The following is a 14000-nucleotide window of genomic DNA, read 5'->3' as shown; positions in this document are numbered from 1 at the left end:
ACACACTTCCTGAAATATGTGTGACAACCGTAAGAGAGGCTACCTTGCTCCTTTGTAACAGAAGGTCCCATTCTGCTGTGGCACAGAGAGGACACCAATGGAAGGTTTCCAGGCTTACAACTCCAATTCTATGACTGGTTTACTCAGGGCCATGATATGGCCCTGCCTATCACCACAGAACGATTCCCTATGGGCAAAGGAAGTGAACTGCCTCTGAGAGGACGCCAGGCATCCTCCTTGTGCTGGCACCCATCACACCTGGCTATGCAGCAGCTCCAACCCCCTAGCAGAAACCTATTAACATGCTCATCATCCTTTCTGCTGCTCAGTTCTGCCAGCTGTGCACACAGGCAGGGATCAAGCAACAAGGCCCACAGCAGGCAGCACTCATGTGTTTCTCGTAGGATGTACAGATGTGTCTCTTAGCTTTCCCATCACCCATACTGCATCTTATATAGCATATTATATCTACTATATTATGCACACACATGTGTGTATATGGGATATGTTTACATGAAGCAAAAGTATCCAGTCCTAACTCCAGCCTGCCAAAGGCATGCTAGCCATGCAGACTTTCCCTTTAAGAGACTGGGCTTAAACACAGATTTCTTAAGGACTCTCGGTGAAGCCGAGTCCCAACAGCACTATTAGAAAACTGTCTGACCGCATTTTACAAAGCTGGCTGACTTTTAAAGGACGGATGGTACGCTAACTATCAAGGACCAGCACCCACATGCTCTCATGTACTTCTCGTCGCTGCCGTGTTGACCAATTTGCCTAATGCCCTGGTCCTCTTCTGTGGTGGTGGGTATGTTCCTGTTAGAAACTGAGCACTCTTGTTAAGGGCTGGAAATGTAGCTGGCCCTGTTAGTAATCGCTCTGAGATTTTCTTTCTTTTAATAAACAAAAGGATCAAGCTGGGATACCATGCGAGTCCAGACAGACGTGGAAAGGAACACACGTAGCCTTCCATGGCACACACTCAGACACGGCAAGGCAGGAGTACACAAAAGTGTGCTCCTGGCCTCTCTCCAAAAACTTTCTTCACCCAGGTCTCAGAGTGAGCACACTGGGAGAGAAGGTACCAGAAAGCAAAAGCAGTAGCTAAGAACCCTCCCGTGGTCTGCAGATGGCCAAAGACATTAGGGGGAGAGGTCAAGAATCTAAAATAAAAATCCAGGCTGCCGGGTCAGTCCAGGTACACAGGGCTAAGTAAAGAGCCCTTTGAAGCTTAAACTCACTGCAGGACTTCACTATAACTGACTATTGGAAAAATCATCTGAATGAGTTTCCTCCTTAGGCGTCCTCCACAGACTAAATTTTGAAGGAGTGAAATCAGTCAGCGTTGGCTTTCTGATCACATCTCTAGGTTCATCCAAGGTGCTGGCTAGAACATGCAGTTGTGCTGCAGGTCCCGTTTGTAACATTCCGTCTGGCTGGTGCTTCTGCGGTATTAAGTCCAAACTCCTTTTTAAACATTATTCAGTGTAAGGCTACTAAGATGTTTTCTACTGATAGTCTTCAGTATTTTTCTAACCTAAGTTAAGGTGATTAATTTCTTATTCATAGAGCCAGAAACTTTTAGCCTAAGCCAAAGTACTGGGAGGAAAAAGAAAGCTTAAAATTACTTGGTAGGAAAATCTACCCAGCTGCACTTCTGAATTACATCTGAGGTCACAGAATGGTCATATCCCTGTGATCCAAACAAGCCCCAGTGTCTGTTACGATCCCCTGAAAATGAGTTTTAAAAAGTCTGGGATTCTCAGAGATCCAAATTAATTGATTTTATAACCCCTCACTCTGTCTTTAATGCTGCATGACATTATATATAAGATAAGCTGCCTCACGTGAGCGATGTATGCCATCTAAGGAAACAAACTCCGGAGAACAAATTTTGAAGCCATTAAAAACCCTTATAGACCTTGTGAACGATTTATTTAACCTAATTTTATGCGCATGGATGTAATTGTTTTGCCTTTGCCTGCATGGATGTATGTGAACATCGTGCATGCAGTGCTAACACAGGCCAGAAGAGGGTTTCAGATCTGCTGCAACTGGATGTTTGCAACACTCATGGTGGTGTGCTGGGAACCGAAGCAAGATCCTGTTGAAGAACTGTAAGTGTTCTTAACTGCTGAGCCATCTCGCCACTCCCTTGGTTGGTTTTTGAAGTTGTCCATACAACATGTATACATAAAAATGTGTGTATATATCATATTTGTAAGCGATTTAGAAATTGTCTTGAGCATTTCTCAGCATCCACAGCCCCTTGCCACTGGCGCGCCCTGCCCTGCATTTCGCATTTCCGTGTAAGCGCATTACCTCGGCATCTGGCTCAGTAGCAGACCGCTGATACAGGCTCGAAGTGTCTAGGGAGAGGGGGTGTGGTATAGCAGTTTCCACTGAACAGTCAGCCAGTTAGAGCACTAACTCGGTTTCCTCACAGAATCTCTGTGGCAGGAGGCACCTGCATAGCGATGTCTCTGACCTGCTCTTTGCGGGTAACCTCAAATCTCTGAAAACAGAGCAAATGGGTCCTGTAGGTTCTTTCGAATCCCATTCTGTAATTGCAGAGCATTTCAGAGAGCAAAGCGGAAGGCCTCGCTGGTCATCCGAGACATCTCCCTATCACAGTGCGATTATCAAACAAAGTTAATACTCCTCTAAATCCACTGCATATACCTTCCTCTTTGTCTTCACCATGACAGGATCTAGTAGGAGGGCCATGAAGGGCCCAGCAGGAGGGAAGGAGTTGGCCCTCAGAGCTGGAGATGTGGCCAGACTTGTACCAGAGTTAGAAATCAGGGTGACTACCCAGCGGCCATGGGTATGAGCACAGCAGATCATGATGTCTCAGGCGTGGGACAGTCACTGAAGGGCAAGGCTCGGTTACTCGTGAGCACAGCTATCTGACTTGCAAGGGGCAGCGAGTCAGAACAGGCTGAGTCTAGATTCGGTGCTCTACAGGGGTACCTGTGAGAGCCCCAAGCCTCAGGACTTCCTCCCATGCCTTTGGGGTCTTTTAAATGAGTTTTCAAAAGCATTAGCCCTAACCATGGCTGAAGAACATTGCGGGCCAGGCACCTTCCTAAGCCAGCAAGAAGCCCCAGTCTCTGCATATATACAATTTCTTCAGAGTCCTCCTGCTGCCAAATAGGTCACAAGCCCCGGCCACCAGGCTTTGAGCAGCTCAGAGGATTCTACACCAACATTATTTCAGAGGTGCAATTCACACTGATGGTTTCATCCTTATTGCCTCTCTTTTTTTTTTTCACTCCCAACAAATGGTGTACACCAAAGTCCCCCCCAAAAGAAAGTTCCATAAATGTTATTCACCTTATGTTGTAGGATTCGAAGCTGGCTAACACAACACGCCACTTACCTCTTTCAAATTGTAGCTTTTTATATCTTTGCATAATTTCTGCTGCAACCATACACTCAATCTGAAAGAAAAAAAAAAAGAATATGCATAAGGATTGAAATATGCAGAGACCTGGAATGTAACACGATACGAGGTCAAGCAGACAAACACAGCATCCCGATAAGCCAGACACAGCTCACCACACACAGGCAACAAGACCACGTGTTCCCGCCCCAAACGCGCCTCATTCTCCTGAAGGTGGCCCTGTTTAGGGCAGGCAGCGTCCGGGCAGCTGATTGCAGTTTCTAGTCCTTCTTTGATCAAGAGCTCAACATACTGTTTCAGGCACTGAAAGGAAAAACGAAAAGGTGTGTAAACACCCGTACTTCCCAAAGAACAAAGACAACGCGATTTGTTAAGCAAACTGCTAACTGTTATGTCCAAGAGCTAACATAAACACCGGCCCAGCAAGATATGCCTACGGGGGCAATAGTGACATGACTGTTAACGGGAAGAACTAACCACTTACTGATTGGATTTAAAGTCAGGTCATTAAGGTGGAACTCAGAGTTGATACGGTTAACTGCATGTAACAGGTGGCCGTCTAGGGTATAGGCCCTAGGGGTGCTCTGCTGAATGGACACCATATTAAACTGTTCCCTAAGTTCTCACCACCATACCCCCAGAGTAGTGCATCTCTCAGCCTTCATCAGAAAGGTTTCTTTCTTCAGGAACGAGTGATTAATACAAGTCCTACAACTAGCCAATGTGCACAGTCTAAGAGCCTGCGGAGCGGTCACCTCTAACTGGGACAGCAATCTCATACTCCTACTCACAAGGCTCAGGAACCTTTGGAGAAGAGGCGGGAAGACTGTAAGGGCCAGAGGCTGTGAATGTCTTCAGCAAAACAGTTTTTGCCAGATATCACATGGCAAGGTAAGAGGAAGGAAACGGAAGGAAGGAAAGAAACGGGTAAGATAAAGGAAAAGGGAGAGACAAAGCGAGGAAGTAAAAGAGGAAGGCCAAGGCCAACTTCCCCAAGAGATATTCTCAAAGCTGCTTTTCAGAGACTTGACTTCATGTACAAAGCTATGCCCTAGACTCTAAGCCAGTGTTTCCTCTACCTGTGGGTTGTGACCCCTTTGAGGGCTGTATATCGGGTCTCCTGCGTGTTAGATATTTACAATTCATACAGAAGCAAAGTTACAGTTATGAAGTAGCAAAGAAAATAATTTTATGGTTGGGGTCATTAAAGGGTCGCAGCCTTAGGAAGGCTGAGGACCACTGCTCTAAGCAGAGACCCTTGTCCCCTCAGCCTCATCCTTCTGCATCTTCTGTGGCCCAGCACATCACCCACCTGTATCTCCCTGTGGATGAGAGAGGCTTTGGAGGGAAGATGGTTGTGTTTTTCAGAAACAAACTCGTTATCACCCATGGTAGTGATCCATGGGAGGCCTACCCAACACAAGCGAGGGCAGGTAAGCCAGAAAAAGATAGAACTATAACCAAGCCCTGTCAGGGCTACGGTGCCGCCACACCCCAACCTTGACAGCACTGCTGACCTGCTATGATGTGACACTTAGCTATTCTGTGTGTGGCTAGCATGAAAGTGGCATGCCTTGTCCACGGTGGCAACGTGAAAAGGGAACATGACCCCTGCAGTCCTTGGAGCAAAACAGAGTCTGGGAATCTTGCTCCCTCTACTGTGGCCATGGGGGCACATCCTTGATGCATTTTCGTCCCTTGTTCTCTATATGATAAAATTAGAATGCCTGCCTTGCTGGGCTTTTTTTGACAGAAAGCAATAAAGACTATCCGAACACCCGACACACTTCTTGATATAGCAGCTAAGTAAGCAGGGGCGGTTGTCTCGTATGTCTGCCTGTGTGATATGCCTTTTACAGTCACAGGCATGAAAATGCCCAAATCCGTAGCAATAAGATCATTGCTTTACTGTCTATAATTAAATCTGTCTAATTGCGTCTCTGGAGGGCCCTGGAATGTCTTAAATCAACTGAACTCAGAAAACTCGGACAACACTGGCCAGAGTCCAATATAATGACACAGCCTTATTCTCTCTAAAAGGGAAATACGACAATTAAGCCAGGTGTGAGATGTGTATGCCCTGGGGATGTCTTGCAACCACGTTGTTCAAAGGCTTGCTTATGGCAGCAAGCAGTGACTCACGTCTGGGCGACTGCTCCCTGAAAGCAAGCTCAGCAGAGCTATGGTTGGCATCCCTGAGCAGCATACAGTGTGCTTATGTCATGAGATATTGATTTGTTTACTACAGAGTGGCTGCTTCTGCATCCATCAAAACCAGCCACAGCCCTCTTCCAGATGTAAAGTGGGTCATGACTCACAAGCCTTGTTTTTCAACCTAATAGCAAAAAGATGTCTTAAAATGAACACACACACACACACACACACACACACACATCAGACAATCAGAGAAACTTTCGCAACAATAAATAAACATCCCCCAAAGAGTAACTGACGAAGTTTCTGACATATCTATCATCTGTCTGTAATTAAGTGCCTTCCAAGTACCAGACTGCTGTTAGTCACTTTGCCTCTGTTAGCCCAACAAATGGTCCTGGGAACCAGAACCGTAGGAGGTGTTATCACTACCATTTAGCACAGTGAAACTGAGGAGTCAGAAAGTTAAACATTGTCCAAGGCCGTTTTCCTCTAATACAGTCACTAAACCCCCAGGGCACGTGTGCCTAACTCCAAGGTTGGCTCCATTTTTGTGTGTGTGTGTGTGTGTGTGTGTGTGTGTGTGTGTGTGTGTGTGTGTGTGTCTAAACCCCTTCTCTTTCTTCCTCCTTTAGGAGCTCCTTGACCTGGGTCTGGTGACTCAGGCCTGCAATCCCAGAACTTTGTGGATGAGGCAAAAAGATAATGAGTTCAAGGTCACTCTGGCTACACGGTGAGTTCCTGTTACTATATGGCTGCTCATCCTGAACTGGAGAGCAAACCCCTATCTCTAAAAGACAACACAAGCACACACACACACACACACACACACACACACACACACACACACAGACACACACATAGACACATATACCACAATACATATACTCACCACACACACACTCAGGCACACATACTGCACAAACAAAGGCACACACACACACCACACATATATACACACACCTCAGACATACATACTGCACACACAAAGGCACATACACACACCACACATACATACACACACCCAGGCACACATACTGCACACACAAAGGCACACACACACACACACACACACTACACACACAGGCTCTCATAGCAAAAGCAATAATTTTTGAAGCATCTCTGTTACCTCAAAAACTTCTCATAGACAAATGCTACAAGCACTAAACATCTGAGTCCATACAGAGGCAAACCATAACTTTAATTGTCAGCTTGCCTCAAACCTAGAGTCACCTGGGAAGAACTAACCTCAACTGGGCATTTTGCTTCAGTCAAACTGCCACTGCCATGCCTAGGAGGGATCTGCTTGATAGCTAAGTGACACAGGAAGACCCAGACCACCGTGGGCGTGGACAGCCCTAGGCAGGTGCCCCGCCCCCCAGCTGTGTGAGAAAGCTGGTATGAGTCAGGGAGCAAACCCGTAAGCAGCCCCTCTCTCCAAAGTTTCTGCTTCAAGTCCTGGCCCCACCAGAGTTCCCTCAAAGATGGGGTGTAACCTGAAGGATTTATTTCCTCTTTTGATCATGGTGTTTATCACAGCAACAGAAAACAAACCCAGACACTAGGGTCCAGTGTCACTGAGTATCAGGGAAGGCATGAGAGAGGGAAAATTGACCCCCAAGGGACAAAGGACCTTCAGGAGAGCAGCAGGACTATGGAAGGCAGTGGGGAGCACCAGTGGAGCCACAGAATGTTCCAGGCATTACACTTTCCACCGTGGTTGCCAACTCTTCCAAAGAATTGAAGAGACCAATCTGCTGATTGGCCAGGACACACCCATTCCACTAGAAGCTGCCAAGGAACTGTGAGCCGAAGAAACTGGCCTGAAACTCCAGTGAGTCAGTTGTGAGTGCCCAGACACTGTGGCTGACATGACCCGATAGCTTAGCCTAGTCCAAAACCATGGTTTACAAAGACCACTCAGGGACAGATTCAGACAAAAGCAGTGGGCTCTGAGCACACCATTTAGGGAGCAAGGCCCCTGGAATCACAGCTGAGTTTGGAGCCTTGTTCACCCATCAACTAGTCTTCATCTGGGAGCCTTCTGCTCAGGGTGTGGGGTAAGCTCGGCAGACACGGGAAATGTCACTCTTTAGAGAGCTCCAGAGACATGCTACTCGAGGTGACAGCTGGAAGTCAGTATTCTCCCAGCATTCCTAGAGCCCACAGTACTGGAACTCTTTATTTCTCCACCATCAGATGGCAGGTTCTCTGAAGCTGAGAACAGCTCAGGGTTCTTTCTATTACCCACACCTGACAGTGCCGGTCAGTGGGGGAATCAGTGCTTCACAGATCAACAGACAGTCGAGCCAGAACCTAGCCACCAGCGTGCTGTGTCTCAGCTGACACCAAACCTGAGACATCGGTAAGCTGCCCACCCAGGTCTGCAGAGAGCTGAGCCGCAGAGCCCGGGACTAGAACTCTGTACCGCACAGCCCTCTGAAGACAGCTTCGCAAGAACCTTGGATGGCCCTGGAAACCCAGTACAAGCTGCCCACACACTTCTTCCAGCTAAGAGCAGAGACCCAAGATCACAGGCCCTGAAGTCACTCACAAGCATCCAAAAATAGAGAAGTTTCTGAAAATTAATGAAATAAAAATAAAACCCAGACTTTACATGTAGAAGAAGAAGAAGGAGGAGGAGGAGGAGGAGGAGGAGGAGGAAGAGGAGGAGGAGGAGGAGGAGGAGGAGGAGGAGGAGGAGGAGGAGGAGAAGAAGAAGAAGAAGAAGAAGAAGAAGAAGAAGAAGAAGAAGAAGAAGAAGAAGAAGAAGAAGAAGGAAACCGCTCCTCTTTATTAGTCTGTGCTCCTGGCAAAGCAGTGATTCTCCAAAGGAAATGTGGCTTGTGCTCTCTGGTGCCCAGCTCTGCTGCTGGTCAAGTGCCCGTCACCACCAGCGGCGCCTGGGTACTGCTCTGCTATACGTTCCCAGGGCTTCTAGGAAGAGTTCCCTTAAGTGCACAAGGGCACTTAACAAGCACGTCCGCTGCCAGTCTGGTTAGTCTGTGAACATTCCACTTATCGCCTGCTCTGTACTAATAATCTCCCTGTGGGAAGGGCTGGTATTGCCTCCCACCAAGGAGAAAATTCATAAGTAGTGACCTATTTACCTCTCAAAATTCCTTCCGCCCCAATTTACTATTTTTGTTTTTGTTTTTCGAGACAGGGTTCCTCTGTGTAGCCTTTGCTGTCTTGGACTTACTTTGTCGACCAGGCTGGCCTCGAAATCACAGAGATTCACCTACCTCTGCCTCCCAACTTTACTTTTTAAGTGCTGTAATTATTTTAAAAAGTATTAAAACCACCACCACAACAAAAAAGCTACCTCCCAACCTTACTAGGCTATTAGTCCAAAATGGAGAGGCCATTCCTGTCATGAAATGAGCCACATGGTGTAGGAGGAGTGCCCGGTGTCTGGTGTCCCTGTCCATTGTCATAGCGCATATCACTCTCACATCAGGTCACATGAGAGCTAATAACATCCGTATCCCTTCTGTGGACACAGGAGTCATGACTTCTCTGATGTCTAGTGAAGACGGAGTATATATCTTGGGCTTGTCTCTGCAGAGGACCAGTCCAGAGTGAGCTGAGACACCCTTCCAGGCTGTGCACAGAGGCTCCTTATTGTAGGTGCTCACTGAGATGACCTTTTAGGGTCCACAAAGAGCCTGCCACTATGAGTCACCAGGGAGGACATGGACTGCGATTTGGCTGGGTCAGGTGTGGACTTGTCTCCTGTCTGGGTTCAAGGTCAACTCAACATCGTCAGTTTCTTCACAGAGGAATATGCTGAAACCTGAGGAGGGAGCTGAGGTCAGAGGAAGCCTCTGTGCCCATGGGACTGTTAAGAAAGCCTGGGGAGGGTACAGGCTGAAGTGTGTGGTGAGACTGGGAGTCTGAGCATACCACAATATGAAATTTGATCACATGCAATTTCTCAGACTGGTAACACTTGAGGCCTAAGCCCTAATAGGGATACTCTGGGAGACATGGCTTTTCTAGATAATAGAAGATCATTCCATCAAATAGTGAGAGCAAGAGTTTTATGTTTCTTATGTCATGGTGACAGTGGGCTGGGAACCTGGCAAGCCCACTCAATGGGGAGTCTTCTCAACACCAGGTTCCGGGTGGACCTATTTGCAACATGTCATAGACAGGCCTCTTGGAAGAACACAAGGGCAGGTTTGGGGATGGCCTACTCAAAACAGGAAGAGGAGAAGTAATTCTGGCATCCATCTCAGGTCAGAAGGAACCTGGGCTTGTGGGCAGTAGGAAGGAACTGTGGCTTTGACGCATGGTGGGTGAGAAAACGCCTAGAGAGCAGCCCCTAGCTCCTTTCTGTGGTTTTCGGAAAAGAGTATCATGAGCTATGGAGATAAATTGCTTTCCTTCCTGGAACATGCCACTCAGCCCTACTGAACAGGACAACTGTCTATCACAGAGGATGTCATTAGCCAGGCTGGGAGCAAGGATGGGGAAAGAGAATAAGAAGCTCCCAGGCAGTGAAGAAGTCCTGTGTGACGGCTGGGTCCCAGAGGCACACATGAGGACTGGGTGGCAGAGACAAAGCCTAGACAGCCAGGTACAGCCAGGCAAGGGCTAGAAGGTAGGTTTACCTCAGAGGAGCCGAGCTCTCCTTGGGGGCCATGATGGATACCAGACATCAGAGTTTCAGGGACTGTCCCTCCTTGTCTTCTCACATATAGAAGAGGGCACATTGATGTTCAGGTCCTGGTGACAAATAGCTGTCACTATACAGTGCTTACTCAATAGCATGGGCCTGTGACGCACTGCTGTCAGGACATGGAACTGTTACTTCTTATTGTACAAAGAACTTCATCTTCAAGCTTGTGGCGTCTGTCATATTATACACTAGTGCACGTACATGCCAGCTTGGAAGACTGTGACTAAAGAACTCAAATGTCGTAAGTGAGGAGTGAAGGCAAGAACTGGGAGCATTAAGGACACTAAATAAACACTGTCCTACTTCAGCCACAAATATGGGCTGTGCTTTGCATAACAGAGGCTGTCAGGGCAAAGCACGGCTGTCAGTGAGACACAGCAAAGCATGGCTGCTGGGACAGAACTAACAGAAGTGTGTGTGTGTGTGTGTGTGTGTGTGTGTGTGTGTGTGTGAATTCACTCTGGCCATTTCAGTTCATCAATATCTCATGTAAAAATAAACTTGATAATGACGATAGAAGGCACAAACTCGGAAATAGGGAATACACAGCAACAACTTGACAGCCCATTATAACTTTCAAATCTACACATCCTTTATACCAGATGAGGAAATCTGTGTGTGCCAGAAGCAGAACACAGAAAGATACCATTAGCATACCCTGTCTTAGCATTCTATTACTGTGATAAGCACCATGACCAAACACCATGGGGAGAGAAGGACTTATTTCAACTTCAAGCACTCAGGCCACACTCCATCACTGATGGAAGTCAGGGCAGGAATGCAAGGAGGAAACTTGCAGGCAGGAACTAGAGCAGCGGCCATGGAGAAATATTGATTATTGGCTTGCTTCTTGTGGCTCTCTCATCCATCAGGTCCAGGGGCAGCACTACCCCAGTGGGCTGGGCCCTTCCACAGCTATCATTAAGACCCCTTGGACTTGCCTACATGTCAGTCTTATAAAGGAATTCTGGTTCCCAATTTTTCATTTCCTCAAGGTTCCTTCTTCCCAGATACGTCTAGGCTTGTGTCGAGTTGATGAAAAACCACCCATCACAATGGACTCCTTGTCAACTTGACACACAAACGCATCATCTGTTAAGCAATAAACTTTCCTTTCTTGTTCATCCCCAAGACCACATATCCATTTCATGATATAACACATTGCCATTTTTAAAAGCCCCAGTCTTTAAAAATTAAAATGCTTTCAAAGTTCAGTATCTTTAAAATATCCAAAGACTCTTTTATAGTCCAAGCCTCTCTAAGATAAACAAAGTTTGTTCTTGCACCAAAAGGGAAGAATCACAACCACAATCAAATCAAATCAAAACCATGGTCCAACTGTGTGAAGAGCTTGGCGTTTAACCTGTGGGACTCACTCATCATCTTCCGGGCTCCAAAGGGCGTGGGCAGCGCCACTCCCCTGGCTCTGCCACACACAGCACACCCAGCTTGTTTCCTATGCTCTGGCTCCACTGCACAACTGCTGCCGCTGCCCTTTGTCATCATCCACAGGACTAGAATCTCCAAAATGTCCGGGTCTCCACATAGCTGGGCTGCACCTTTACCAAGAGCATCTGTCATAGGCTATTTGTGGGTACTTTAAGCCCACCACATGGTGTGAAGCCTCAACTCCTCTCCATGATCCCTTCAATCCCTAAGGCTTCTGCTGCAGCTGAGGCTGCGCCTCCACCAATGGTCTCTCCTGGCTGCTCACAGTGCCAAGCCTCAGCAGCACTCCATGACCTCTTCATGCCTTCAAATCCAGTACCACTTGGGAAGAACCTTACATATTATCATTTGGTTTCCAGCACAAGGTACAGCTTTGGCTGCCTCTGGACCACAACTTCTGTGTGCAGACCCTTAAGAAATACTTGCAGGAGATTTTTACCTAATGGATTTGGACTCTTCTTAATGACTGTTGATTCTCCGGCCTCAGATTACCAGGCCCTCTTGTCTCAGCAAAGCACTGGTTTCATTTTAGTGGTTCTTAATTCAAAATATTATGCCAATACCTTTATAGTCTTCAAAGGACTTTCAAAATTTCCCTCGGAAACTTAACAAGCAAGGCCCCCTGTTGTCCGCATCTTTCTTGGTGCTATCATCCAAATTCCCACAAGCCTCACTTAGGCTTTGAACTCTTGGTGGCGTTTTGGTCCCTAAGTTCTAAAGTTCTTTCTCCCCACAATTCTCCCCAAACTACAGGGTCAGGTCTGTCACAGGCATACCTCATGCTCGACACCATTTCTGTCTTACTTAGTTTCTACTGCTATGATAAAATACCATGTATAAAACCAACCTGGGGAGGGAAGGGGTTGTTTCAGCTTGCAACTCTCAGATCGCACATCATTCTGAAGGGAGTTAAGGTGGGTACTCAAGACAAGAACCTGGAGGCATAAACTGAAGCAGAAGCCATGGACAGGTGCTGCTTACTGCCTTGCTCCTTATGGGATGCTCAGCCAGCTTCCTTATACCATCCAGGACTAAGAACCCGGGGTAACACAATATCTTTAGTAGGCTAGACCCTCGCACATAAACCGTCAATCAAGATGGTACCTCACAGACCTGCCTACAGACTAATCTTATGAAGGTGTTTTCCTCAGTTAGGGTTCCCTTTTCCTAGACATATCTATGTCAAGTTGACAAAAACCAAACAGTACACTGCCGACATCCCAAGCCATCATGTTATCTCCGGCCCCTTCTATCAAGTACTAATGAGGTAGCTTCACAAGGACCCTAAAGCCTGAGGTGGATGTGAAAAGTGCTCCATTGGTGGCGTGTAAGCTGTGTTAGCGAACTGGAGGCATGCATTCAGGTCAGGAAGCTATTCTGAGCACAGAACACAAAAGTCTGTTCAGGCCTCTGGGCAGCTGGAACCAGCTCTCTGCTGCCTCTTTACATAGAAACCCACCCTCTGCACCTGAAGTCGCCTCACCTAGCCTCTCCCCACTTGATGGAGCAGTACCAGGTCGCTCATCTATTCTGCTCACTGCTTCTCTCATCTGTGTCCCTCTCTGATCCTAGAAAAGAGGCCTGACCCCTGAACAGGAAGACGCAGGGTGAGGGTAACCAGCTGGCTCTTAGACCCTGACTCCACTTGCCAGAGCAGTCTGATTCTGGTTGCTCGCACTCGCCAGTACGTTTCCCTGTGATGTGCGTCCATATAAAGGTACCTAATCTCAAGAACAGTTTGGAAACTATTTACTAGAATCTTCTCTGAAAGGGGCAGGTGGACCCTACATGGTAAGACAGACTTTGTTTCTTCAAACCTTGACAAACCTACAAGTAATTGGGCACACAACCCTGCTGTACCCACAGGCTCCCCACAGCAGCAGAGCTAGATCAGGAAACACAGCCACGGTGCCCGGTGAAGGCAAATATAAGTTTAAACACAAGGTAATGGAGGAGTAGAGAAGATTTGAAAATAGGGATAAGAGGGAAACCAAGGCAGTAGAAGGGGCCTTGGTAATGCAGGTGCTTTGCAGCTGCAGAGAGAGGACGCAAGTGCTAAGGCTGAGTTTTGAAATCTTTAGCATGGAAAGTGTTTATTCTCCACATTCATAGGAAGGTTCTGACTCTCCCCTGAGCAGTGACCTGTGTTTTCTGAACTATTTCCTGCCTGCTTGGTCTTGAAGACACTAGGCCAGAGTTCCCAGACAGGTTCCAGGCACCTGGCTGAACCAATCAGTGGACTCATCTTAGCTAACCCAGTGGTCAGGCCCTAAGGCTGGGTCTTTCCTGGGAAAGGACTGTCCTTTT

At 47.3% G+C, this 14000-nt stretch overlaps 1 protein-coding gene across 4 annotated transcripts in view; it reads right to left on the bottom strand.

The window, feature by feature from the left end:
• The window catches only part of RNF144A (ring finger protein 144A), a 113265-nt gene that overhangs the window by 20454 nt on the left and 78811 nt on the right, over positions 1-14000 (bottom strand). For all 4 annotated transcript variants that reach the window (XM_084791863.1, XM_084791861.1, XM_084791860.1 and 1 more), the window contains exons 3-4: positions 3605-3709; positions 3383-3443 (exon numbers count right to left, since the gene is read on the bottom strand). In XM_084791863.1, coding sequence (XP_084647989.1) covers positions 3383-3443; positions 3605-3709 — 166 coding nt within the window. The remainder of the gene's footprint in view (positions 1-3382; positions 3444-3604; positions 3710-14000) is intronic.

Source organism: Acomys minous (genome assembly GCF_964271855.1).
Source record: "Acomys minous genome assembly, chromosome: 8".
Lineage (NCBI taxonomy): Eukaryota > Metazoa > Chordata > Mammalia > Rodentia > Muridae > Acomys > Acomys minous.
This window is presented reverse-complemented; position numbering and strand designations above follow the sequence as displayed.